The following is a 27,304-nucleotide window of genomic DNA, read 5'->3' on the forward strand; positions in this document are numbered from 1 at the left end:
ATGGCGTCGCCCAGCTGTTTGTGGCTTTTGGCCGTCGCTCTCCTGCCGGGGTCTTGCGCGGCACCTGCACTGGGGCATCTCGACCCGCCGGTGCCGCTGCCGCTGGTCATCTGGCATGGAATGGGTGAGTGAGGGAGAAGAGAAGCAGGAGGGTTTGGCGACTCCTCTTTCCCAACCTGGGTTCGCATCGGCAGAGTGCGAGGTGGAGAGCGAGGACCGTGGTCGCACAGCAGCAGGCTGGCCCGACGTTTTAGGATGGGGGGGTGGGGGGGGGCTCCTCTGCATTGGAAAGGAAGAGAGGAGAAGGGGCTGTCTTTTGGTGAGCTCTGGCAGAGACCCGTGCGCTGCGTTAGTGTATTTTCGGCGGTTCTTGCTTAATTCTCACGGCGGTGGTGTCAGGGTGCAGCGTCTGGCACTTGAGGCAATCCTGGCTGTGGCTGCATGACCAGGACATCCATCCTTTTATTCATTCGCACACTGAATAGAGATTTGTTAGGTACCTAAGGTTCATGTTTCCATTTAACACGTAGTTATTAAGCACCTACTAGATGCTGAAGATAAGACCGTGAACTAAACAACCAAAGTCTTTGCCCTTTCTGAACTTATTTTCCAGGGGGAGACACAGACTATAAAGAAATAACTAAAACATGTAATATGTTTTAAATAAAATGGTGGCAAATGCAATGGAGAAGAGCAAAGCCGGGAGCAGGAGAGAAATGGAGATGGGGGCTTGCAATTTTATAAGCAGGGTCAGGAAAGGATTCACCCAGAAAGTGACATCTGTGCAAAGAGCTGAAGTGGATGAGGGAGGATACCCTGTGGATAGCTGGTAGAAGGAACAGCAAATGCAAAGGCCCTGAGGCAGAAGTATGTTTGATATGTTGGAGGAACAACATTCAGGTCAGCGGGGCTGGAACTGAGTGAGCAAGGAGAAGAAAGTAGGGGTTTAGGTTGGGGTGGATGGGGATGCTGGGGCCTACAAAGGGAGTTGGCTACAATGAGTTGGAAAGCCCTTGAGGGATTTGAGCACATGAGTAACATAATATGACTTACACTTTAAAAAGGACCACTCTAGTTGCTATATTAAGAATAGGTTGTAGAGGGACACAGACATTTGCAGGGAGACAAGTTAGGAAGCAATTGCAACAACTTAAACAAGAGATGGTGGTGGCCTGAAACAATATAGTAATAGGGGAGATATTGAGAAGCAGTCAAAGTTTGTGTATCTTCTGAAGGTGGAACCAATGGGATTTATTAACGGATTAGATTTGGGATGAGCAAGAAAGAAAGGAGTCAAGGATGATTCCATGTTTGGGGGCTGGACAAGTTGAAGGATGAAGTTGTCATTTTACCAAAATGGGGAAGCCTGTACGATGAGCAAATTTAGGGTAGGGAGAAGATCAGTAGTCTGCTTTTGGACTTAATAGATTTGGGATGCTTGTTAGACATCCAGATGTTGTAGAGCCATTTGGAGTGTGGAGTCTAGAACAGAAATACAAGTTGGAGATTTATGTTGGGAGCCTTCAGTGTGTGGCTGGCATTTAAAGCCATGAGACTGAGCAGGATCATGGGAGCGAGTGTACACAGAGGAGAGAAGAGGTGTAAAGATTGAGGCCTGAGGCGCTGCCAACATTTGGAGGTTCAGAGGAGGAGAAACTAGCTAAGGAGACGGTGGTGGTGGAGGAAAGTCAGAAGAGTGCAATGTCCCGGAAGTCCAATGAAAATGTTTCCAGAGGAAGGGAGTAATCAGCTGCATGGAATTTTATCAACAGGTCAAGTGAGAACTGCTTATTGGATTTAGCAATCTGAAGATCACTAATAACCTTAACAAAAGCAGTTTTGGGGGTGCCTGGCTATCTCAGTTGGTTGAGCATCTGACTTGTGATTTCTGCTCGGGTTACGATCTCACGGTCATGAGATCGAGCCCGGTCTTGGGCTCTGCGCTGGGCATGGAGCCTGCTTAAGAGTCTCTCTCTTTCCCTCTGCCCCTCTCTCCCGCTCGCACTCTTTCTCTCTCTCTCTAAAACAAATTAAAAGTAAGTAAATAATAAATGAAATCATGAAAGAAAGAAAAAAAGACAGAAAGAAAGAAAGAAAGACAGAAAACCCTGAAGAGGAATTACAGTCAGCAAATATAAACAGTTTTCTCAAAGCTCTGTGCTGGGTTCCAGGGCTACTACAGTGGAGTTAAAAGAAGTTATTATGAGACAAATAGAGGATGCTTTAAGCCTCAGCTTTTCCTTCTTTAAAAATGAATTCTTAAGGTTCCTCTTAAGTTAGAAATGGAATGATTAAGCTCAAAATGGAAAATGATCTCAGCCTACTTCTCCAACTGAGCGGCCAGTCACTTTTCTTCCAGTTCTTGGTTTTAGTTCTTTGAAACAGGAAAAGAAACAGGGCTGGGAGTAGGACGAGGCAAGGAGACCCCTACATTGCAAAAGTTAAGAAGGCATTCACTTTCTAGCTCGTAGAAGTTCAGGGTCAGCACTTGCACGAACCTGCGAGTGAGTACCTCCTGAAATTTTGTGCCCTAGGCGTTTCACTTTTCTTTCCCTAGTCCTAGTCCTTGAGTTTGATTCCTAAGTGCTCTTGACTCTACTAACCCCAAATGTTCCAAATGGTAAGGCAGGGTAATATGCACCTCTGCTTACGTTTCAGTTATGAATTCGGTGTCCCAACTGTATTGTGTGGGCTTTTGAAGTTTGTTATTACTTGAGAAAACACGAGCCACGCAAAAAATGGTCTTTTTTTTTTTTTTGAGGTGAAATTCATGTAACCTACAATTAACCATATTAAGGTATGCAATTCAGTGGCAATTAGTGTATTCATAATATTGTTTTACCAGTGCTCCTCTCTAGTTTCAAGTTTTTTTCATCATCCCAGAAAACACTGTACCCCGTAAGTAACCACTCTGTTCCCCACTCCCAACACTTCCTGTCCAATGTCCAATGTCCAATCTGTTTTCTGTCTTTATGGATTTGCTGGTTCTAGATATATCCTATATAAAGGGAATCAAACATTATGTGACCTTTTGTGTTTAGCTTTTTTCACTTATAATAATGTGAATTTAGTGTGAATTTAATGTGAATTTGGGTTCATCGACATTGTAGCATATGTACGTATGTATGTAGCATGTGTATTTCTTTTGTTTTTTACAGCTGAATAATATTCCACTGTATGTGTATACCACAATTTGTTTACCCACTCATCCATTGGTGGACATTTGTGTCACTTCTACCTTTTAGCTATTACGAATAGTGCTGCTGTAAACATTGAGGTACATGTTTCTGTATGGGCATGTTTTAATTTCTCTGGGGTAGATATCTAGAAGGGAAATTGCTGCATCCTATGGTAATTGTTAGGGTTACCTTTTTGAGGAACCACCAAACTTTTCACGATGGCTGCATCATATTACATTTCCACCAGCAATGTACAAGGGTTCCTATTTCTCCACATCCTTGCTTGCTACTTTCCAGTTTAAAAAAATTTTTTTTAACGTTTTATTTATTTTTGAGACAGAAAGAGACAGAGCATGAACGGGGGAGGATCAGAGAGAGAGAGGGAGACACAGAATCGAAAGCAGGCTCCAGGCTCTGAGCCATCAGCCCAGAGCCCGATGCGGGGCTCGAACTCACGGACCGCGAGATCGTGACCTGAGCCGAAGTCGGACGCTTAACCGACTGAGCCACCCAGGCGCCCCTCCAGTTTTTTAAATTAAAGCCATCCTAGTGGGTATGAGGTGGTATCTCATTGTAGTTTTGATTTGCATTTCCTTTTTTAAATTATTTATTTTAGTGTTTATTTTTGAGAGTGGGGAGGGGCAGAGAGAGAGGAGGACAGAGGATCAGAAGCCAGCTCTGCGCTGACAGCAGGGAGCCTGGTGCAGGGCTCAAAGCTCACCACCGGAGCCAAAGTCGGTCGCTCAACTGACTGAGCCACGAGGTGCCTCGATTTGCAGTTCCTTAATGACCAGTGATGTTGAACGTGTTTTCATATGCTTGTTGGTCATTTGTATATCTCCTTTGGAAATATGTCTGTTCAAGTCCCTTTTCCATTTTTAAATTAGGTTAACTTCTTGTTGAGTTGTAAGAGTTCTTTGTGTATCCTGGGTATTAAACCGTTATCAAATATATGATTTGCAAATATTTTCTCCCTTTTTATTTTTTTCCTTTTGCAAATATTTTCTCCCATTCTGTATGTTTCACCTTAAGAAAAATTTTTGTTTTTAATCTTTATTTATTTTTGAGAGAGAGACAGAGTATGAGCAGGGGAGGAGCAGAGAGAGAGGGAGACACAGAATCTGAAGCAGGCTCCAGGCCCTGAGCTGTCAGCACAGATCCCAATGCGAGGCTCGAACTCACAAATCATGAGATCATGACCTGAGCTGAAGTCGGACGCTCAACCGACTGAGCCACCCAGACACGTCATGTTTCACATTCTTTATAATGCCCTTTGAAGCTTAAAACTTTTTAAAAACTCTGTAACCTGGTTCATGAATATCTGCCATTGTCTTTGTTGTCTAGGAGACAGCTGTTGTAATCCCTTAAGCATGGGTGCTATTAAAAAAATGGTTGAGAAGAAAATACCTGGAATTTATGTCTTATCTTTAGAGATTGGGAAGACCCTGATGGAGGTAAGGCCCTTCACAGCTCTGTTCCTTTGAAGGTTTGCTGACTGATTTCATAGAATGTACTATTAAAATGCTTTGTCTTGCATTTTTAGCAGCAAATCTTGCAATGATACTTTAACTCTTGAGTGGCTTGTGTGCAGATTCCAACGAAACAAATTTGCCTTCTTAGAGAAGACACCAGTGGTGGTTCTCATCCCCATCCTTCCTCTGTGGCTCCTCTTTTAGGATGTGGAGAACAGCTTCTTCTTGAATGTCAATTCCCAAGTAACAACAGTGTGTCAGATTCTGGCTAAGGACCCTAAATTACAGCAAGGCTACAATGCTATGGGATTCTCCCAGGGAGGCCAATTTCTGTAAGTCCTGTTCTGTGATGTCATACGACTTACATGGGATTGAATTTTTTTTTCTTTCATTCAGATCTAGCTACTCCTCTAATTCTTTTGAGCTCTTCATCTATCTTGGAAGGAACACTATTCTAAGATGTCTGCATATAAAAAGCTTTATGGAACTTTATTTTCTGTGAAAGAATAAGGATTTGTTTGGCCATCTGGGGGAAATCCTGACACTCCCTGGCTTTGGGGAATCACAGGGAATGAAGATGAACCACCATCTGGGAAGTTGGTGGTTGATGATACATTTCCATCTGATAATCCTTTTCTCCCCCAGGAGGGCAGTGGCTCAGAGATGCCCGTCACCACCCATGATCAATCTGATCTCGGTTGGGGGACAACATCAAGGTAACCTTGGCCTCTTTGCCTCCTTTTTTCTCCGTTCTAATCCACACGACCACTTGATTTTATTTATTTATTTATTTATTTATTTATATTAAAAAAAAATTTAACGTTTATTTATTTTTGAGACAGAGAGAGACAGAGCATGAACGGGGGAGGGTCATAGAGAGAGGGAGACACAGAATCTGAAACAGGCTCCAGGCTCTGAGCTGTCAGCACAGAGCCTGACACGGGGCTCGAACTCACAGACCACGAGATCATGACCTGAGCTCAAGTTGGATGCTTAACCGACTGAGCCACCCAGGCGCCCCTGTTTATTTATTTTTAAAAGTGTATTTATTTTGAGAGAGAGCACACACGCACACCTGCGTGTGCATGAGTTGGGGAGGGACAGAGAGAGAGGGTGAGAGAGAATCCCAAGCAGGCTCTGCACTGTCAACACAGAGCCCAGCATGGGGCTCGGTCCCACGAACCATGAGATCATGACCTGAACCAAAATCGAGAGTCAGATGCTTAACTGACTGAGCCACCCGTGCTCCTTGTTTTTAAAAAACACAAGTGTTATTCAAATGCATGTTGGTAAAAACCTTATCATTCATTCAGTCAACAAACATGTATTGAAAATCTGTAAGACAGACAAGGTCCCTGTCTTCAGGAAATTAACATTCTAGTTGGGGGGTAGGGAAGAAATAGACAATGAAGCAAGGAAATAAATAAATACAGAGAGTGAAAACTATGATCAAGAAAAAAAAAATAGGACAGGGGGTCCCTGGGTGGCTCAGTCAGCTAAGCATCCAACCCTCGGTTTAGGCTCAGGTCATGATCTCACAGTTTGTGGGTTGGAGCCCCAGGTCTCTCTCTGCCTCTCTCTGTGCCCCTCCCCCAGTCATGCACATGTCTGCTCTCCCTCTCTCTCAAAATAAATAAACATTAAAAAAAAAATAGGATAATACTTAAGAGACAGGGCAGTGGTTAAAGGTGTGGGCTCTAGAGCCAAACTGCCTGTGTTCATATCCTGACTCTTAGCACTTCGTATCTAACCTTGGGCAGAGTATTTCATCTTCCTGTTTAGAAGTTTCTTATCTGTAATATGGTACAAATAATGATTTCCTCTCTTCATGGTCATGAAGATTAAATGAATTATTGCCGACATATGGTTAGAACTATGCCGGGCAACCCTGAAAATGTTATTGATGAGGATGATGAAGGTGGAAGGTATAAGTGGGGGAAGGGTAGGAATTGGGGTTAGGCACTACTTGAGTTAGGAGAGTCGGATGTGACTTCCCGAAGCTCCGACCTGAGAAATGAAATGAGTCCAACCACTGAAGCAGTGAGAGAGGAAATACATCTACCAGGGAACGGCCGGTGCCAAGGTCCTTAGGCAGAAAAGAGTATAGGAGCGTCAGGGGGAAGCTGGTTATGGTATGCATGCTCTACGTTATCTTCTTTTTTAAGTGTTTATTTTTGAGAGAGAGAGAGAGAGAGAGAGAGAGAGCAAGCAGGGGAGGGGCAGAGAGAGAGGGGAACAGAGGATCCAAAGTGAGCTCTGCGCTGACAGCAGAGAGCCTGATGCGGGGCTCGAACCCATGAACCGTGAGACTGTGACCTGAGCCGAAGTCAGACGCTTAACCAGCTGAGCCACCCTGGTGCCCCTCAATACATATTTTCTTGAGGAATAAGTGAACAAGATCAGAGGTTAGTTCAGGTCTGTTTTGTTCCTCACAGTGCCTTGCACATAGTAGTTACTCAGTACACAATTCTTGAAAGAATGGATATTTGGCTTCTGCTGTTGTAGGTGTTTATGGACTCCCTCGGTGCCCAGGGGAGAGCTCTCACATCTGTGACTTGATCAGAAAAACACTGAATGTTGGGGCTTACAACAAAGCTGTTCAAGAACGGTATGTATGGTTGGCTAAAAAAAGATACAGAACTGTCATTGCATGAAAATATCATGCTGACTTTCATGGTAACAGTGATTCCAGGAGTAGGGGCCAGTGATATTCAAATGAGAGGCTTTTTGTAAATATCTCTGTGCTATCTATTCAGTTATATTGTAAACCTAAAACTGCTTTAATACTAATTTTAAAAAGGAAGGGAGGGTATTCTTTTAATATGCATATATATAAAGTTTATTTTATTTATTTTGAGAGAAAGAGGGAGAGAGAGGGAGAGAGAGAATCCCAAGCAGGCTCTGCACCATCAGCGTAGAGCTCAACATGGAGCTCGAAGTCACGAGCTGTGAGATCATGACCTGAGCCAAAATCAAGAGTCAGACGCTTAACCGACTGAGCCACCCAGGGTTTTCTTAGGGTATTTTTTTTTTTAATATAGAAAGAATGTAATTAAAAACAAAATAAATTTCCATCTTAAATAAAACTAACAAAAGGGCCTTTAAAAAAAATCCCAAGCCCAAGAAATTACCGTATATATTTTGGATGACAGATTCTTTGTGTTGTCAGTAACGAGGGTTTAGCCTCCTATGTCAGTGTTTGCAACTACTCAGATGTGTTTGGATATTTAAAAATGTACAGAATCACTTTTGGAGTGTATTCTTTTCAATTGTTTCCAAACTTAAATTGTACATCAGAACCCCTGGGAAATTCATTAAAATGGATCCTGGGGCTTCATTCCTGGGATCAGAGATTAGATTTGGATTTAGTAGGTGTGGAGTATTCTAAACGATAACAGATTTGGCATCGACTAGTATGGCTCTGGTAGCTACCCTACAGGTTTTCTTTTTTTTTTTTCTTAATTTTTTTTTTTAATGTTTATTTATTTTTGAGACAGAGAGAGAGACAGAGCATGAACGGGGGAGGGTCAGAGAGAGGGAGACACAGAATCTGAAACAGGCTCCAGGCTCTGAGCTGTCAGCACAGAGCCCGACGCGAGGCTTGAACTCATGGACCGCGAGATAATGACCTGAGCCAAGGTCGGCCGCTCAACCAACTGAGCCACCCAGGCGCCCCTACCCTACAGGTTTTCAAAGCATATCATTCTTGTCTAATACCAATTCTTCAATACAACACTTCCTTGAAGCCATTTTCCAGGGTTCAGCCTTGCCAGTGACTCACATATGGAAACAACTACGGCTAGCTCTCTCTTCCTTTCCTACCCTTTGGCTACATGCACAGCGACAAAGCTGTGTTGGGTCAGTAGTGCCACCTGGTGGTCAGTGAAAGAAACTAAGATACTTTTTTTTTTTTTAAGATTTTATTTTATTTTTCTCAAATCCACCCAATGTGGGGCTCAAACTCATGACCCCGAGATCAAGAGTCACATGCTCCACCGACTGAGCCAGCTAGGCACCCTGAAACTAAGATACTTCTATGTCTCCACCCCCTTTTCCATTAGGCATCTCAAACCTCTGCTAAGCTTTACCCCTAACTCTGTTTTGACTAGTCACAGCTCGGTTGTCTATATTCTACTTGTTCTCTCTGCTCATGGATATGTGTGACTTCTTTAAACTTCATTGTTATTTATTCTTTACTTATTATTCTTCTAACTCTTGCCCAGATGCCTCAGAAAAATTCAACGTTTTTTTTCTTTGTGTTTCTTTTGTGAACCAAATACAACCCTTGGCAATCAGAATTATTAGTGACTATAAATGAGCAGTCATGGCGGGGAGCCAGTCACATGTAACTGATTAAAAGTGGTAGATTGATGTGTTTGTCTTCACTTCCTCCTTTTACTGGAATAATAATCAACTAGTAGCAAAAGAATAAAAAGTAATAAACCCACAAGGGCAGAGAAGACAGGAGAGAAGAGACAATAAAAGATGTCAACATGTTTTTAAAAAAAAGCAGATGAATGAGTGATAATTGTTTTAGCAGAAAACGTTGAAACCTTGTATGTCTATAGAAGGATGTACTGACAAAAAGGGAACAGATTCACTTTTTATAGCTCCAGAAAGGGTCAGGAATGAGGTGCATAAGATCCTTTGGAAGGTAGAGATAAGTGCCTGGGGCTAAAAACAGGACTTTTTGTTGGGGAAAAATTTTTCTATATAAGGAATGATCAAACCACCGGTGCACATCCAAGTGATTGCTCCTCCCCCATTGTGACAAAAAAAGCAAAATTTATTCTCTGGAGCAATTTAACTAGAGAAGTGCCAGCCTCTGAGACAACAGGCACAGGTTGGTGGTAAGACACCACATAGAAAACCCACGCCTTCCCCCTTCCCTCCCACTCAGTTCCCAGAATGGTAGCATTGAGGCTTCTTACCTGCTAGGGTGTTGTTCAGCGGCAGTCCCGTCTCTGGAAAACCTGACTGGCCCCAGAGAACAGATCTACAGTTGATGTTTTGGAATCCTCCAAGATGATAGGATTCCTCTTGACCCCCCTGAGGTGAAGCCACCAGGAGGTAGGCTCTGTTCTCACATGAGGAGCCTCCAGCCAGCTTTTGTGGTGTCTGTGTAAACCATGAGCCCGGACCCCCAGTCAGACATCTGAGGAAAGCTTCTAAGGTGAAAGACAGACCAAAACCAACAAAAAGTATAAAAAGCAACTTAGAAAGAAAAGATGGCAGTTCAAGGAGCCAAAGAAAACCTTAAAAAAAAAAAAGCCTATAATTATTATCTTTGGAGATAAAGAATTATAATCCAGGGCACCAGAAAAGAATGTGAATAAAACCACCAATCAGAGAGTAAAAGAGAGCTCCTGGAAATTAAAAATAAACAACAACAAAAATGTGTGCGCAATATGGGAATATGCACTTGAGGAAATCTCCTAGAAATTAGAACAAAAACTCGAAGAGGTTAAAAGGAAAAAAAAGAACTGACAAAATGAAAGACATTTAGCTGTTTGGGAAGTCCAGTTTCTGACCCATAGGAGTTCTGAAAGTCATCCAGAGGAAAAGGGTGGATTGGAATTATCAAAGAAGCAATACAAGAAAATTTCTCCGGTCGACAGGACATGAGTTTCCAGACAGAAAAGGCTCGCTAAGTGGTTAGGGCAACAGTGAAAAAAGATTCACGTTGAGGTACGCTCCTGTGAAATTTCAGAGCACCGGGATAAAGAGGAGACCCCAGGGAGGCCGCCCACAGAATCCGTACTACTGACCGCCCCTCCTGCCGGCAGCACTGCTAGCTAGAAGAGAGTGGTGCAGTACCTTTGTGTCCTTATTTATGTATGTATATATTTATTTATTCATAGGGGATGGGGAGGGACAGAGAGAGAGGGAGAAAGAATCCCAAGCACAGAGCCCAATGTGGGGCTCAAACTCACAATCCGTGACGTCACGACCTGAGCTGAAGTCGGATGCTTAACTGACTGAGCCACCCAGTACCTTTATGTTCTTTTTTAATTCTTTAAATGTATTCATTTATTTATTTAGGGAGAGTGAGTGAGCACAAGCAGGGGAGGGGCAGAGAGAGGGAGAGACAGAATCCCAAGCGGGCTTTACGCCATCAGCACAGAGCCTGATGCGGGGCTCGAACTCACAAACTGTGAAATCATGACCTGAGCTGAGATCAAGAGTCAGATGCTTAACCAACTGCACCACCCAGGTACCCCACCCACGCACCCACAGTACCATTGTGTTTTAAGGGAGAGTGATTTCCATCCTAGAATTCTATGCCCAACCTTCAAGGAGCAACCAGATGTGAAGGGAAAATAAAGACCTCTTCAGACATGGGAGAAAAAAAAGAATGCCCCTCTTTCTAGGCACCTGTTGGGAGACACTCAGTTCTATCCCATCTAGTTACGTGGCTTAGTATGTCTTCAAACCTCCTCCTCTTCCCCAGCATGGAGTACGTGGTAATACTTCCCTGCACAGAAATTCAGTGCCGTGCTCAGTTCTTACCAAGTAGGCAGGTTTGGGCTGTTACCACTAGTGGTGTTGTGTTTAAAGTGTTTATTCAACTTGAACTTCCTGTTTCTGTTATTTATTAAGTATTGCAGTGGTTTTGTCTTCTTTTAGTTGCAGTTCTAAAGCATTCCATTCATAATTCCATCAGCTGTTGCACTGCAGTTTGCCAGGCCCTGTGGTAGGTCTGGCAGATAAAGGGAGAATGAGAGAATGACGGTCCCTGCTGTCATGCAGTAACCTGTCAGTGGGGAAAAGGAGGCTCCAAGTGAACAGAGGCAGGGACCACCCCTAACAGTGCTAAGGCCGTGGTGGAGAGAAACAGGATGCAGTGGCGGAGGGTAGTGGAGGCCGTATCTACTCTGGACAAAATGGTCTTTGGAGAATAGGTATTGAGGCTGGGATCTGAAAGATGAAAGGGAGCACAGGAGGAGCTAAGGGAAGAGCCATCAGGCGGAGGGAACAGTAGGCACAAAGGCCTGATCCTGGGACACCTTGGGCTCGTTCTAGGCCCTGGCAACAAGTTTAGTGATAGACGGGAGAGTTGGCAGGGGCTACATTGGCAGGGACGTGCAGGTCACGTCGGCAGTTTGGGTTTCCTTCAAAACATCAGGAGAAGCTACTGGCAGGTTTTAAGCAAGGGAGTAACATGGCCCGATACATGTTTTTGGAAGGTCTCCACTGCTTTGTAGAGAGCAGATTGGAAAGTGGGTAGAGGAAAAGCAGGGGCTGTTGCAGCGTCTTGCTAAGAGGTGATGGTGGTGTGGACGCTCAATGAGATGGAGAGAAGTGGAATGACACGAGATACGTTTCATAATGTAGCTGAACTAGACTGCAAGCCAGGATACATTTCAGCATGTATCACATGGTTTCCCTGGGGAATGGATTCTGAGTTCTCACCAGTTCATTTACAGATTGATACTTCTCTAATTTTATGGGGTTGCTTTTTCTTTGTAAAGTTTATTTTATATTTCTATGTATATCTCCGGTTAGCAGATGGTCAGTATGAGATTTAAAGAGGCAGGTAGTCCCAGTAGAGAGGCGGGAAGGGGGAGGTGAGGGTGTAAAGGACAGAAGGAGATTGTGTTCTCCTGGCAGTATGTTCCTAGGCTGCCCTTTGTACCCAGAAGGATTCTCATTGCAGGCGAATAACCAAATCAAACCAAAGTAAATTTTTAAAGTAGTTCATAGTCTGTTGGTACTCAAGGTTTCAGAGGTTCTAGAATCAAGGAATGGGAGTCACAGACAGCCAGGTCCATCTGTCTCCAGCTGGCATTGCTGCTACCTCTCTCCACGCACACCAGCCTCTCTGGCCACCCACATGGCAAAAGGTGGCCTTGCCCGGCTTCCAAGTTTTTGGGTTTTTTTTTTTTTTTTAAGTTTATTTATTTTGAGAGAGAGAGAGAGAGTGATTGAGCAGGGGAGGGGCAGAGAGAGGGAATCCTAAGCAGGCTTTGCGATGTCAGCACAGAGCCCGATGCAGGGCTTGAACTCACAAACCCTAAGATCACGACCTGAGCCATGAGATTGGATGCTCGACCAATCGAGCCGAGTTGGATGCTCGACCGACGGAGACACCCAGGTGCCCCAGCTTCTAAGTTTTTAATCATCTCTGCTTAGGTTATTATCTCAGGCGAGGCTGGAATCTTCTGTCCCAATCCAGATTCTTGAGGAAGGGACCATGCCCCAGCTCAGGTCAGGTCTCTGTCATCGACTGTGGCCACAGAAGTGTGACCTTACATACCAGTTATACTTGCCCCTGTAACCAGGAGGGGCAGGGCAGGAAGGATACAGTTCCCAGACAAGGGAGGGTTGATTTTGACTTAGGCAGGGACCCCTCAAGATGTCTTCTACACTGTTGAGATCATTCAGCCTTAGCAAAGCAAATTTAATGGAGTACTCTGGGAAGCTAGTGAGGGAGGCCTTTTCCCGCACCAGCCCCTGGCCAGGCTCAGTGCGGGCAGCAGTGAGGAATGGTGAGGGTGACCATTCTCTCTCACCTTGTGGATGTGAAGTCTGCCTTCTAGTTCCCCTTTGAGAAGCTGGCAGCCCTTCCTGGATTTCTCCTTCTTCCAGTTTCCACCTTGTATCCTGTGCTCATCCCTGCCCCAGGGAATACTGCATTGTTGCCCTGGCCTCAGCCTTGGCCTCTCCTCTTCCTCTGGGCCAGCTCTGCTCTCCTAAGTGGCGCTCCCCTTGGTCCGCAGCCCTCAGCCCTGCATGCCCAGTGCTTGGCAGGGCCTCTGCCCCCAGCAGCTCTCATAGAGCGCTCATCCACAGGTGTCCCACTGTGCCCATGCCTTCACCCTCAACTTGCCACCCCCTTTTCTGGAAATACTGAGGCAGCCACTGAAGCTCCCTTAGGCACTTTTTAACTGTTCAAAACAGTATAAGGAGTAATGTAATCTGAGACCTAAAAGTAATATTTTGTCATATTTGTCTCAGATATTTTAAGAACTGAAACATTTCAGATAACACTGAATTCTACACATCTCTGCCAGGTTCCGTTCTCTGTCCTCCTTCTCTGGTGACAACCATTGTCAAGAAATTAGAGTAGTAGAAGGGCGCCCAGGTGTCTCAGTCGGTTAAGTGTCCATCTCTTGGTTTTGGCTCAGGTCGTGGTCTCACAATTTGTGGTTTTGAGTCCCACATCAGGCTCTGTGCTGACAGCTCGGAGCCTGATTGAGATTCTCTGTCTTCCTCTCTCTCTGCCCCTCCCCCGCGCCTGCCGTCTCTGTCTCCCTCAACATAAATAAATAAAACTGAAAAAATTCTGTCCATTAAAAATATTTTGTATATTTATATCCATATCTATCCTTAATAGTATTATTTTATATATTTAAAACGTTATGAATATCTTGTGCACTTTATGCTGCAAATGAGTTTTTCACTCAATATTATGTTTTTGAGATCTAAACATGTGGTTACATATACATCTAGTTCATTTGTCTTTTTTTTTTTTTTAATGTTTATTTTTGAGAGAGAGAGCATGAGTAGAGGAGAGACAGAGAGAGAGGGAGACACAGAATCTGAAGCAGGCTCCAGGCTCTGAGCTGTCAGCACAGAGCCCGACACAGGGCTGGAACTCATGGACTGAGATATCATGACTTGAGCTGAAGTCAGACACTTAACCGACTGAGCCACCCAGGCACCCTAGTTCATTCGTCTTGACTGCTTCGTGGCATTCTGTATTCTGTGACTACCACAGTGTATTGATTTCCATATTACAAACATTTTGGCATTTCTAGTTTCTCATTATAACAAACAACTTTGAGAGAACACCCTTGTGTTGAAAAGCCCAGTCTATCTTCCTGCGTGTCTCCTTTACTTTTACACCACTACTCTACTCACACAGGACACTTCACTTCCGGTCACCAAATGTGTGGTGGTTTTCCCACACTGACGAATTCTCTGTGACATCAGCTGGGTGTCCTACAATTTAACTCAATTCTGACACTGTCTACCTGGAGGTAGCGTCAGATCCCGCAGGTGAAGGGCTCCCACAAGCCTACCAACCCCCCACATGCCCATTGCCAGTAGTAGGTCTGCGGGTTACCCACAACCTCTGTCCGACTTGGCTACAAAGTGGAGGTTCTCTCTCCTCAGTTTGACTCATTTGCTAGAGCGGCTCACAGAACTCAAGGAGACATGTTTACCAGTTTATTAAAAAGTATGATAAAGGATACAGTTGAACAGCCAGATGAAGAGATACACTGGGTGGGGTCTGGGAGCGCTGGGGTCCCAAGCGCAGGAGCTGGGGTGGGTACCCTTCTGGTGTGGATGTGTTCACCAGCCTGGAAGCTCTCTGAACGCCTACTTCAGAATTACTAACTCCATTTCCAGCCCCCAGCCCCTCTCTGGAGAGTGGGGAGCAGGGTTGAAAATCCCGAGCTTCAGGTGGAGGTTTGGTCTTTCTGGTGACCAGCCCCTTCCAGGAACCACCTAGGAGCCCACCCAGAGCCTCCTGAGTAGGACAAAAGATGCTCCCAGTATTCTTACATAACACTTAGGAAGTTACAAGGTTTTAGGAGCTCTGTGCCAGGAACTGGGGTTGGAGACCAATATATGTATTTTCTATTACTTAGCTGTCCTCGTACAAGAATTTATCTACTAGCAGAATTCACATGTAGACTTTTAGTGATTCATTGGGTAATTTGGGGAATGCTCCGTAACGTCTCTGCTTTAGTTTCATCATCTGTAAAACGGAGCAATAAGTATACCTTACGAATTGTAAAGAAGGTTAAATGAGTTAATAGGTGTAGAGTGTTTAACATAGTAACAGTACTTCGAAAACAGTGCACTGAGCTGCTGTTTTGGTGGTTAGCATGTGCATTTTAGGCTTGACTGGGTATTGCCGAGGTGGTTGAACCAATTTCTGTTCCCACCAACAGAGTGTGAGTGTTCCTGTTTTCTCCAGTCTTACTTTTTTTTTTTTTTTTTTTTTTTAGTTTATTTATTTACTAGGTCTCCTGGGTGGCTCAGCTGGTTAAGCATCCAACTTTGGCTCAGGTCATGATCTCACAGTTTGTGAGTTCGAGTCCCATGTCAGGATATGTGCTGACAGCTCAGCTTCAGATTCTGTCTCTCTCTCTCTCTCTTTCTCTCAAAAATAAACATTAAAAAAAAATAAAATTCTTCATAAACATAATTTTTTAAAAAGTTTATTTATTTTGGGAGAGAGGGAAAGTGAGTGCAAAAGAGAGAGCACGTGCGCGTGCAAGTAGGGGAGGAGCAGGGAGAGAATCCCCAGCAGGCTCTGTGATGTTAGTGCAGAGCCCGACGTAGGGCTCGATCCCACGAACTGAGAAATCATGACTTGAGCCAAAATCAAGACTTGGATGCTTAACTGACCAAGCCACCCAGGCGCCCCTCGTCTTACTAACTTTTGATCCAATGTCACGTGTCTGTCAGTCAGATGTGTGCAGAATGGTTTCGCATTCCAATCTGTACGTGCTGTTGGACAGCTTGAACATCTGTTCACATTTGTTGTCTGCTCAGGTGTCCCTTTTCTGTGAATTGCCTATTCTAGTTTTTGCCTGTTTTTCAGTTGGATGCTCTTTTTCTTACTGATTTGTAAGTATATACACGCATGTGCACGTGTATTATGAATACTAAGCCTTTCTTTGTTAGGTATGTTACACTTAACTTCTCCCAGCCCGTGGGTCATCTTTTTACTTATGGTGTCTTCGTTTCATGTAACAGGTTTTTTATTTTATTTTTAGTTTTTTTTTTTAATTTTTAATTTTTAATTTTTGAGAGAGAGACAGTGCATGGGGGCATGCACTAGGGGGAGAGGGGCAAAGGAAGGGGGAGAGAATCCTAATAAGCAGCCTCCACTCCCACATGGGGCTCTGTCCTATGACCATGAGATCATGACCTGAGCTGAAATCAAGAGTTGGATGCTCACCTGACTGCAGTTTGGTTTTTTAGATGGTTTTATTGAGCTACGATTTACATACCATACAGTTCTCTCATTTAAAGTGTATAATTCATTGGGTTTAGGTGTATTACATTAATTTTTTAAGTTGTGGTAAAACATATATATGTTTATAGATGTTTATATATAATATGTTTATATATAAAACATAAAAATTTGCCATTTGAATCATTTAAAAAATTTGTTAATGTTTTTATTTATTTTTGAAGGAGAGAGACAGAGAGAGAGAGACAGAGAGACAGAGAGATAGAGCATGAGCGGGGGAGGAGCAGAGAGAGAGGGAGACACAGAACTCAAAGCAGCCTCCAGGCTCCGAGCTGTCAGCACAGAGCCCGATGTGGGGCTCGAACTCTCGAACTGTGAGATCATGACCTGGGCTGAAGTCGGATGCTTAACCGACTGAGCCACCCAGGCGCCCCCCGTTTGAATCATGTTTAAGTGTACAGTTCAGGGGCATTAAGTACCTTAACAGTGTTGTACAACCAGCATCTGGGGCAGTGCCTTCTGACTTGGATTCAGGCCACTTTATCAGTCCTTCTGACTGATGCACAAAGCTCTTCTCCTACCCCATATTTTCCTCTCATTTTTTTAAAACGTTTTGTTTTTATTCTCATGCTCTTCATCTACCTGGAGTTTTCTATGCTTGAGTCTGTTTCTGGGCTGCGCTTCTGTTCCATTGGCTTATTTGTCTATTTCCACCCAGCGACCACGCTACTTCAGTTACTATAGCAACGTTTACCCAGTTCCTCTTCAAGTCTTGGCTGTGCTTGGACTTTTATTGTTTCATCTCGAGTTTATTTATTAAAAAAATTTTTTTTAATGTTTACTTATTTTTGAGAGAGAGAGACAGAAAGACAGAGCTTGGGTGGGGGAGGGGCAGAGAGAGAGGGAGACACAGAATCCAAAGCAGGCTCCAGGCTTCGAGCTGTCAGCACAGAGCCCGACGCGGGGCTCGAACCCACAAACCGTGAGATCACGACCTGAGCTGAAGTCAGACGGTTTCGCTGTGCCCTTCATCTGGAGTTTAAATTATTGTCAGATTCTACCAAAACTCATCTTGTGATTTAGATCAGACCTTCTTAGCGTTTGGCCATCCCCTCAGCGCACACTCTGCTGCATTCCTTTCGCTCCCCTTCAGGCGCGTGTTCCTCTTACTCTAGGACTTGAGCAGCATTTCCCCTTGCGGACTCTGCGCGAGCCTGCTGGTAAGCAGCTGGCTTCAGAGCGTGGGAGAGGAGGGACAGAAGGGGATGGTGACAGGTCTGAGAGCACTACCTTTTGTGGAATTTGTGCCACGCGTGGACACACTACCGAGCTTTACGGCTCTTGTTTAATTTTCACAACAACCCTGCAAAGAATCCGGCTCAAGGGGCGCCTGGCTGGCTCAGGCAGAAGAGTCTGCGACTCTTGATCTCGGGGTCGTGAGTTCGAGCCCAGTGTTGGGCATAGAGATTACTTAAAAAATATAATTATAATCCAGCTCAGAGAGGCAAATACCCATGATTCCAACCTGGGTCTGTGCAATACACGGCTGTGGGTGCTGTGTGCACCCCACAGTCCGCAGAGACAGTACACGTGTATCGTGGTTAAGAGCAAGGCTTGGGGGGGGGGGGGCAGACTGCCTGCTAGGCTATTCTGGCTTTATTACCTCCCAGCAGGACGACCTCGGGCAAGCTGCTTAATCACTCTGGGTATGGCTGCCTCATTTGTAAATACGAGGCTAATAATAGCATTTCCCCTATGGAATTCTTGTCAGGATTAAATAGGTTAATGTATGTCAAGTGCTTAGAAGAGGCCCAGTGTATGTAAGTGCTATACTCATGCTTCTACTATTGTCTCTAAGCCACAGTGGCTAGAGCAGGCCTCAGGGATAGAGGCTCCAACTGGGGGTGGTGGGGAGTAGGGGGTGGGGGGGTGCCTGGATGGCTCAGTCAGGTGTCCCGACTTTGGCTCAGGTCACCCATCTCATGGTTTGCGAGTTGGAGCCCCACACTGGGCTCCTGACTGTCGGCACAGAGCCTGCTGTGGATCTTCTGTCCTCCTCTCTCTCTTTAAAATAGGGGCGCCTGGGTGGCGCAGTCGGTTAAGCGTCCGACTTCAGCCAGGTCACAATCTCGCGGTCCGGGAGTTCGAGCCCCGCGTCAGGCTCTGGGCTGATGGCTCGGAGCCTGGAGCCTGTTTCCGATTCTGTGTCTCCCTCTCTCTCTGCCCCTCCCCCATTCATGCTCTGTCTCTCTCTGTCCCAAAATAAATAAACGTTGAAAAAAAATTTTTTAAATAAATAAACGTTAAAAACAGAAAGATGGAAAAAAAGGCTCCAACTTCTGGGGCGCTGACAGCCTCGTGAGCAGGCTGCATTGGAAAGAGTGTGGACAGATTTAGGCTCCTAGCTTACCTTGTCTGTGACTGTGTAGCGGTTTTGAGAGAGGTGCTTAACCTCCCTGAATTTGGCCCTTCACTGGTGCAAAGGAGATAATAACGAGCCCATGTTTCTTCTCTGCCTCCTGAAGAACCGTCTGCCTCCCCCACGTCTCCACCTCCCGCAGCACTTCAGCTTCTGCTCAGCCTCAGGCCCTTCCCCCCACTGCTGCCTGTGCACCCAGCTTCTCGCAAACCAAATGTGCTTCATTTCTTCCTGTTGCCCCTTCTTAGCTCTGTTTCCTTTTCACACAAAAAGGTGACCTAGGACTACCGCCTTTTCAGCCATTGGGCTCCCCGCTGTCATTCTGGGTGTCCGGAACCTGGTCTGGCAAGATCCAAAGACATTTGCATTTATTCACTTGACATTTTAAAAAAAAAATTTTTTTTTTTGAAGTTTATTTATTTATTTTGAGAGAGAGAGCACGCACCAGCAGGGAGGGGCAGAGAGAGAGAGAGAGAGAGGGAGTGAGAGAATCCCACGCAGGCTCTGCTCTGTCAGCACAGAGCCCGACGTGGGGCTCGAACTCACGAACGGTGAGATCATGACCCGAGCCCAAACCGAGAGTCAGACGCTTCACTGCCTGAGCCACCCAGGTGCCCCTCACTTACCGTTATTTGAAGGAACTCTGGCCGCCTGTGTGGACGTGTGTGTGCTGAGGCTCACCACTTCCGAGCATTTGACACTGTTGAGCGCCCACTCCTGAAGCTTCTTCCCTTGTTCTCCTCACCGTCCTGCCTTCCCTTCTGCTCACATCTCCACATCCTACCCCTCCTTCAGCGCCAGCCGACTTGTTTCGGAGCTTGTCTGGCATCCCTGTCTCGGTCCCTTCCCTTCGGCAGAGCCGTCCTGCTGAGCGCCTGCCGTGTGCCAGCCAGCGTGTCGCTGCTGAGGGAGCTAGTCGTCCTTGGGGGGACAGGGAGCCAGCTCGCACAGGGTGAGCGACCACAGTGTTAGACCAGTGCCGATGTCAGTATTTCATAAGTGGTCGGAATTCATCACATGTTAAAAAATCAGTGAAAACCAGACATTGAGAGCACGAGCAGGGGAGGGGCAGAGAGAGAGGGAGACACAGAATCCGAAGCAGGTTCCAGGCTCTGAGCCGTCAGCACAGAGCTCAACGCGGGGCTCGAACCCACAGACCGTGAGATCATGACCTGAGCCGAAGTCGGACGCTTAACTGAGATACCCAGGCGCCCCGCTTCCCAAACATTTATAAAGAACTTATGGAACATCCCTCTGACTGCTGACGGGCTGACAGCGCCCCCCTTTGACCTCAGTCGCACCTGCCCTGGCCGTGAGGAGCGCTGACCTCTGCTGCTTCCAAACTGGGCTCTCATATCCTCCTGCTCTGCTGAGTGGAACTTTCTGGATCATCACCTCCGAGGCAGCTCTTCCACTCAGGCTGGAGAGCTCATGGTGTAGAAATGTTTCTTTTTTCCCCTGCCAGCCTGGGCTAGAGAGCCCCACCTGTGTTCTGACTCCTCCTTTGCCCCAGAGGACTTCTCCCGTCAGGTTCATGCTCAGCTCTCGGTGGAAATGCTGCGGTGTGGATCCTGGTGTGGATATGGGAACTGAGTGGAAGTGCCTGCAGGGAAGACTTGGGGAGGGATCAGCGTGGGTGGGGGAAGGCCCGGAGGGGAGGGGAAGCAGAGAGACTGGAGGGAAAGTAAAAGGACGTGAAAACCTGTCTGAACTGTATAAACAACACCAGATCTCTGCCTTTTGTCTTTTTTTTTTAATTTTTTTTTAACGTTTATTTATTTTTGAGACAGAGACAGAGCATGAACGGGGGAGGGGCAGAGAGAGAGGGAGACACAGAATCAAAAGCAGGCTCCAGGCTCTGAGCTGTCAGCCCAGAGCCCGACGCGGGGCTCGAACTCACGGACCACGAGATCGGGGCTCGAACTCACGGACCGCGAGATCGTGACCTGAGCCGAAGTCGGACGCTTAACCGACTGAGCCACCCAGGCGCCGCCCCCCCTGCCTTTTGTCTTTAAAAATCATGTGACCTATCAGAATCCTGCACACTAGTGTCATCAGTCAACGATAGGAAAAACGCTTTGTGATTGAAAGGTTAGACCTCCCTCCCAGCCTGAGGATGGCAAGGTGGATGAAGAGAGAGCGATGGGATGGTTGGGTGCAGAGGAGACAGAGGTGGTGATGGCTGAGTCTCTCGGGAGGAATGGGAAGCAGAGGAGGGTGAAGGAGGTGGGGTTGTGGGCGGGACAGCCTGTGCCACCCTGACCTGGAGGTCTAAGTGTGGTAGGGCTCACGGCCATGGTGAAACCAATATTGATGAGTCCTTTTCCTAACTCTGTGGGGCTCTTGTATCGTGCTAAGTAGCACTTCCTTGCCTCCGGTGTCTTGTTCATGGGGCTCTTGAACTGTTTCATCAGTGGAAGGCTTGTCTGCTCTATTTACGGGCCAGGCCTGGGACTTGGCGGCTCCGATCTTTCGTCCTTTTGAAGTCTCTTTGTGCACGGTCCCCTAGGCACAGGGGCATGCACCCAGTGCGCTGACTGACCTGCTGCTCGGTCCCCTTCACTCATTCCTTCTTCTTCCTGCAGCCTGGTGCAAGCAGAATACTGGCACGACCCCATAAAGGAGGACATGTACCGCAACCACAGCATCTTCTTGGCAGATATTAACCAGGAGAGAGTAAGCACCCATCCCAGGCTGCCGTCCGTAGCTGTGCATTCATTTTGCTTCTGGGGCAGTACGAACAGATCAGCTGTGACTGTTTACCCAACGTATCCTGGGCAGAACCTGGGAAGCAGAAGTTCTGTTTTTTGGGAGGCAGTGCTTCTGAACTTTGTTTCCTTTTAGGAAGGCTGAGATTCTTCTGGCTTTCTCCCCGTAGGTCCTTTTCCTTTCCTTGTGTTGAAGAAGCAGGGTAAGCTCAGCAGGTTGCTGGCTGGCTTAAGTGGAACTTCGCAGCTGCTGTCTTACTGAGGGAAGCCTTCCTAGTGGGTCCCTTTGGGGTCAGATTTTCTCGGAAGCAAGATTTACTTAGAAGAGAGACTGCGGAGTGGGTCCCAGGCATGAGCTTGGTTTGAGCGATTCTGGTAAACTACATGGCTCAATTTATAGCGGGCTTATCTCGAAATTTTTGGGTTTTTTAAGTTTTTTTTTTTTTTATTTGAGAGAGAGCGCGCATGTGCATGTGAGCAGGGGGACGGGCAGAGGGAGAGATAGAATCTTAAGCAGGCTCTATGCTCAGCACAGAGACTATGACCTGAACTGAAATCAAGAACCAGATGCTCAACCCACTGAGCCACCCAGGCGCCCATTTTTGTTTTTTAAAAATTTTATTTATTTATTTTTGAGAGAGAGAGAGCGACAGCACAAGCAGGGGAGGGGCAGAGAGCGAGTAAAACACAGAATCCGAAGCAGGCTCCAGGCTCTGAGCTGTCAGCTGTCAGAGCCCAACGCGGGGCTCGAACCCACAAACTGTGAGATCGTGACCTGAGCCGAGGTCGGATGCTCAACGGACTGAGCCACCCAGGTGCCCCCGATTTTTGTTTTTTAAAAACAAAATTTGAAGGGCAGTAGGGGAGAAACAGAGTTGTATTGCAGAGCCACTCAGAATGTGTAGTTTCTCATTTTGCCTTGGCTTTCTCTGGGTAGTAGCCTTTAACCCGTGTGATGGATGGCTATAGAGTGCAGTGACAGACTCATGGCCACTGGCATCTGTGTGCTCTGGTTGGTTGGGGTATTGTCAGTCAGATAGGATGGTAAGAAAAGGCTGTACAAGATACATTCTGGGCAGGGAGCTGGAAAAGCAGTCCATACCATGGAGAAGAAATATGGTGGCCCAGGGTCGGGGAGACCAGAGCACTGAAAGGCTTTAACATCCCTGCTGGAACCTGATGATGTTGTCCCTGAAATACTGCTGGCCTTTCCTCCAGGGTGTCAATGAGTCCTACAAGAGAAACCTGATGGCCTTGAAGAAGTTTGTGATGGTGAAATTCCTGAATGATTCCGTTGTGGACCCAGTGGATTCTGAGGTGAGACACTGTATGGGCACAGCAAAACATGCCAGGAGACCGAAGGAGTAAATGGTATTAAAAAACAGCTGCCTGCTGGGGGAAAAACCTTCAGTCTCTTTCCGCCACCTCTTGTGTAGCTTAGGGCGTCTTCACCTGAGGTCTAGAACTGGGACAGTGGGGGCTGGAACCCCCGCCACCTGAAATTGTTTGCAAAATTATGAAGTTGTGTTCTCTGAAGAAAGGTCTAATGCTTTTACCACATTTTCCAAGAGACCTGTGACCCAAACCACCAGCTCAAAGTCTGTAAATCCCTGAGGTTGGCACGCAAGGTCTGCCTTGACTTGTCTTTTCAACCCAGTCTTCCTTCATTACCCGCTTCATACACTAGGATCAAGCCATCTTGTACTTCTTGAAGTGACCCAGAGTTGGCCTGTGTTTCTTTTACGTGCCTTTGTTCATGCTTTTTAGTCCCTAGAGTTCCCTTCCCTGGGCTTTTCCACCTGATGAGCTCCTATTCATCTATCAAGGCCAAGCTCAAGTGGTCACTTCTTCCATCCAGGATGCCATCCCTATTCCAAGTAGAATTTGCTCTCTCTTTTGCAGAATCATCACATTATGTCAGGCCACCAGGGACTAGCAAACTACAGCCTGCCGGCCAAATCCAGCCTGCCGTCTGCTTTTGTATGGCCCATGAACCACTTTTTAATGGTTAGAAAAAAAATCAAAATATCTGATGACATAATTATATGGATCATATTTCAGGGTCCATAAACAAACTTTTATTGGAATACAGCCATATTGTTTTAATTTTATTAATTAGTCATATTCCTTTTTAAAATATCGTCAGTGGCTGCTTTTGTTTACAGTGGTAGCACTGACTGGGTAGTTGTACCCACGTGGCCCTTAAAGCCTCAAATACTTTGTATCTGGCCTTTACAGAAAAGTTTGCTCGTCCTTGTGCTACACAGTTGCTTCTGTGCCTCCATAGACTGTTGAAAACAGGGACCATATATATATATTTTCGGGTGTGGAATTTAGCACGAGGATTTTCACAGCATAGGTGCTCTGTAATTGTAAGAAACAGGAATTCCGGAGAATTAGAAAGTTCTTGGGAAAGATGAACTCCTCCCTCAGGATCCACCCTGAAAAAGAGATGACTCAGATAGACTCTATTTTTATTCTTCGCTACAACTTTGTGATACTGTTGGTTATCTTAACGACCAGCCAGTCTCTAGTCTCAGTCTGACAGTGTGTGGCTATGTATCTGATCTGACCTTTCTTCCTCGTCTCCTGCAGTGGTTTGGATTTTACCGAAGTGGCCAAGCCAAGGAAACCATTCCCTTGCAGGAGACCACTCTGTACACACAGGTAACTGGGGAGGAGAAGGGTGCTGTTTTTTTCCGCTCCTGGCTCCTGAAGCTGCTAGGTTCTTTGGTGATAGACCCGGTCCCGTACACCTGGGAGCTGTGGGTGCCCGGAAGCGTCCGGCTTTGATACGGGTGAGGCTTGTTAGGGTGCTGATTGTTACACCAGCTTATCAGGCGCCGGTTTACAGAAATGTAGATCCCAAATGAAAGACCTGTACCTCGTGGTTTTCAAGTATGCGCAACGGTCACATCATCTCCAGCTCCTTCCTTCTGATAAAAAGGTTCAGAACTGGCTTCTTTTGCTGCTGTGCAGGGTGCAAATCTAAGAATTCCCCCGTGCATCATGAAAACATAGGAGAGGTGTTACTTTAAAGCATGAACAGATACGAAGTCCCATCTTGAAATTTAGGGCGGTGACCGGGGGAGCTCCTGCAAGAGCCCGAAGAAGCGCAGTAGGCCCCCCAGCGTTTCTCAAGCAGAGGTCGCACCATTTCATGACCTCTAGTTCTGGAGCCTTCCATGCTGTTGGGACTCTCCCAAAAGTCACAAGTGCTGTCTGCACCACTTGCCTTCAGAGGCCAGTGGTCTCCTCTCTTAGCTTTTCTCCTGCATCTGGTGCCCCAGCTTGGGTGAGATCAAAGGAAAGGGAAGCTGGGGTCTGTTGAGCTTTGGAAATTACAACTAAGAACCTCCCTATCGTGAAAGCCAAACCGACGGTAAGCTACAAGCAACGCTCCGGCACCGTCGACTGCCCGTCCTCCCGGCCGTACATGTTCTGTGGCACCGTGGGTAATGCCATCCTCAACTGCAGGATGGGAAAGCGTCTTGAGGTTTGTTATTGAAGGGTTGGCTGTGTTTTAAGTTAATGTTTTCCTGTCTTTGGCTCAGTCTCACTTAACTGACATTTTGAGGCAGTTTTGTCTGTGGCTTGCCCACCCACATAGGTGGTCCTCCAGAAGCTTTAGGAAAGTTTCAGAAAGAATATAGAACTCCAGACAACAGTCTCAATTACATGTGTGTTTCGAACGCTTAGGAGGAAAACTGGAAGGAGGTATCCTTTTTGGCATTTTCGACAGACAGTACAGCTAAATTTTACTACGCAGGGCAGAGACTGCTTTTTGGGCATTTATCGCCAGTGAACATTCTTTCTATTTTAACTGTAAAACTTTTCATTAGGCCTCTTGACTAACTATGGCCTTTCTCTCTGCAGGACCGCCTGGGGCTAAAGAAAATGGACGATGCTGGCCAGCTAGTGTTCCTGGCTGTAGAAGGGGACCATCTTCAACTGTCGGAAGCATGGTTTTATGCCCACATCATACCTTTCCTTGAATGAAACCCTTGTAGTTTGCACCAGAGCTCAGGGAGCCCCAAGCACTTCTGAACCAGTAGGAGACAGTTCCCTTCATGCCTCAGCCTGAGCTCACATCCAGCTTGCAACTAATCCTTCCCTCTACTTATCACCTAACATGCCCTGCTCAGAAAGATCTAAGATTCGAACCTTATCCTTTGCCTCATCCTATCAGCATATGGTGTTGAATGCAAGTTTAATTAGTTAATAACCATGCATGGAGATTATTTTACAACCCCTCAATGTGGTCAGGCTGTCTTAGGAAACAGAGTCTGCTGCAGATCAGTGTCAGAACTGTGCCCAGGCCCAGAAGAGGCTGAAACTAAAGCAATTAGAGTCTAAAGGCAGACACTTTGTTCAGGAAAGCCTAGCTGCATTTCAAGCCAAGAGGTAGCCGGGATCCAGGCCCGAGGCGACCATAAATGCTCTCTCAATTTTGCTGGTGGTGATTCAACCAGCGCTTTTTAAAGTATTGCTTAATGTTTCTGCAGAATTTCTTGAGGCTACTCTCTTTTCTCAGTATATTGTCCTGTGGTAGCATTTGATCTGTTCTGCTAGGCCACCGTCTGGTCTCGGTAGCACTCTTTTTGTCCCTTCAGGTAGTGATGAATTAGGTGCTCTGTCACAAAAGGAGGGAAGTGGCACCCAACTGGATTACTTAAGGGAGGGGAGGGGGGTGTACATCTTGCTTAACTTAGGGGAGTGAAAAAATTGTACAAGCAGCAATAACACTGTTATGTCAATTATACTTGAATTTAAAAAACAATGTACAAGTAGAAATGAAAAATGACAAGGCAGCTGGTTCTTCCCATTCCATCCTTGATTAACCTGTCCTTTCTCAGTATGACCAGTGGTCTAGATTCTAGAGGCACTCTGTTGCTGGTGTTAGCAGACAATGGGAGGAAAAATGGGAAGAGATCAGGCTAATTCCCATCTCAAAAAACCGTATTTATCAGTACGCTGTAAACTATATCTGATGTATTTGATGAAAAAAAAGGATGATTTGCTCAAAAAGTTTGGGGAACATTGTATACACCTTTTCTCCTGTTGGAGAGCAACTCACATTCGAATATTAATGACTCAGAATTCCTGTTTTTAGAGTAAAGAAAACTAACCTTAATCTACTGTTTCCCACACGGAGCATGGACATCTTGGCCGCCCCCTCCCCACCTGGAGAAAACCTATCAGCACTTCCTGGAAGACTGTTCTTCCAGAATGCCAACTGGAGATATGATAGCTATGCAGGAGGGAAACACCTTGTTAGTGTTGCAAACTTTACCCTTTATGACTTTCCCCTCACCTTTCTCAAGCCTTATTTCTCAACTAAAAGATGAGGATTAAGGGTAACAAGTGGGGGAACATGAAAAAAGTTTTATGACATTGTCTAAAATAAAGAATAGTTTCTTATCCTTAGTGTCCTTTTTCTTTCTTTTCAATATTCTTACATACACCTCAGGGCACCTGGTTGGCTCAATCAGAACATGTGACTCTTGATCTAGGGGTTGTGAGTTTTGATCCCCATGTTGGGGGTGGAGTTTACTTCAAAAAAAGTATTAATCTCTATACAGCAAATACCA

At 45.9% G+C, this 27,304-nt stretch overlaps 1 protein-coding gene across 1 annotated transcript; it reads left to right on the forward strand.

Moving 5' to 3' along the window:
* Window positions 1-27,134, forward strand: PPT1 (palmitoyl-protein thioesterase 1). The gene is made up of 9 exons (XM_047084825.1): window positions 1-124; window positions 4,524-4,633; window positions 4,856-4,983; window positions 5,297-5,367; window positions 7,157-7,259; window positions 21,591-21,681; window positions 22,932-23,030; window positions 24,309-24,380; window positions 25,590-27,134. Exons 1-9 carry the CDS (start codon window positions 1-3, stop codon window positions 25,710-25,712), a joined length of 921 nt encoding a protein of 306 aa, XP_046940781.1. The 3' UTR covers window positions 25,713-27,134.
* Window positions 27,135-27,304: the final 170 nt, after the last annotated feature.

The sequence above is a fragment of the Lynx rufus genome, unplaced genomic scaffold (genome assembly GCF_022079265.1).
Source record: "Lynx rufus isolate CCGP_SWC_20201006 ecotype Redwood Valley unplaced genomic scaffold, mLynRuf1.p SCAF_2, whole genome shotgun sequence".
Classification (NCBI taxonomy): Eukaryota; Metazoa; Chordata; class Mammalia; order Carnivora; family Felidae; genus Lynx; species Lynx rufus.

Bases quoted from the DNA above. Each gene is read 5' to 3' on its own strand.
- PPT1 (XM_047084825.1), top strand. From the start codon at position 1: ATGGCGTCGCCCAGCTGTTTGTGGCTTTTGGCCGTCGCTCTCCTGCCG. The intron at 5,368-7,156 runs GTAACCTTGGCC...CTGCTGTTGTAG, and splicing joins GGTTGGGGGACAACATCAAG to GTGTTTATGGACTCCCTCGG. The intron at 23,031-24,308 runs GTGAGACACTGT...CGTCTCCTGCAG, and splicing joins TGGACCCAGTGGATTCTGAG to TGGTTTGGATTTTACCGAAG.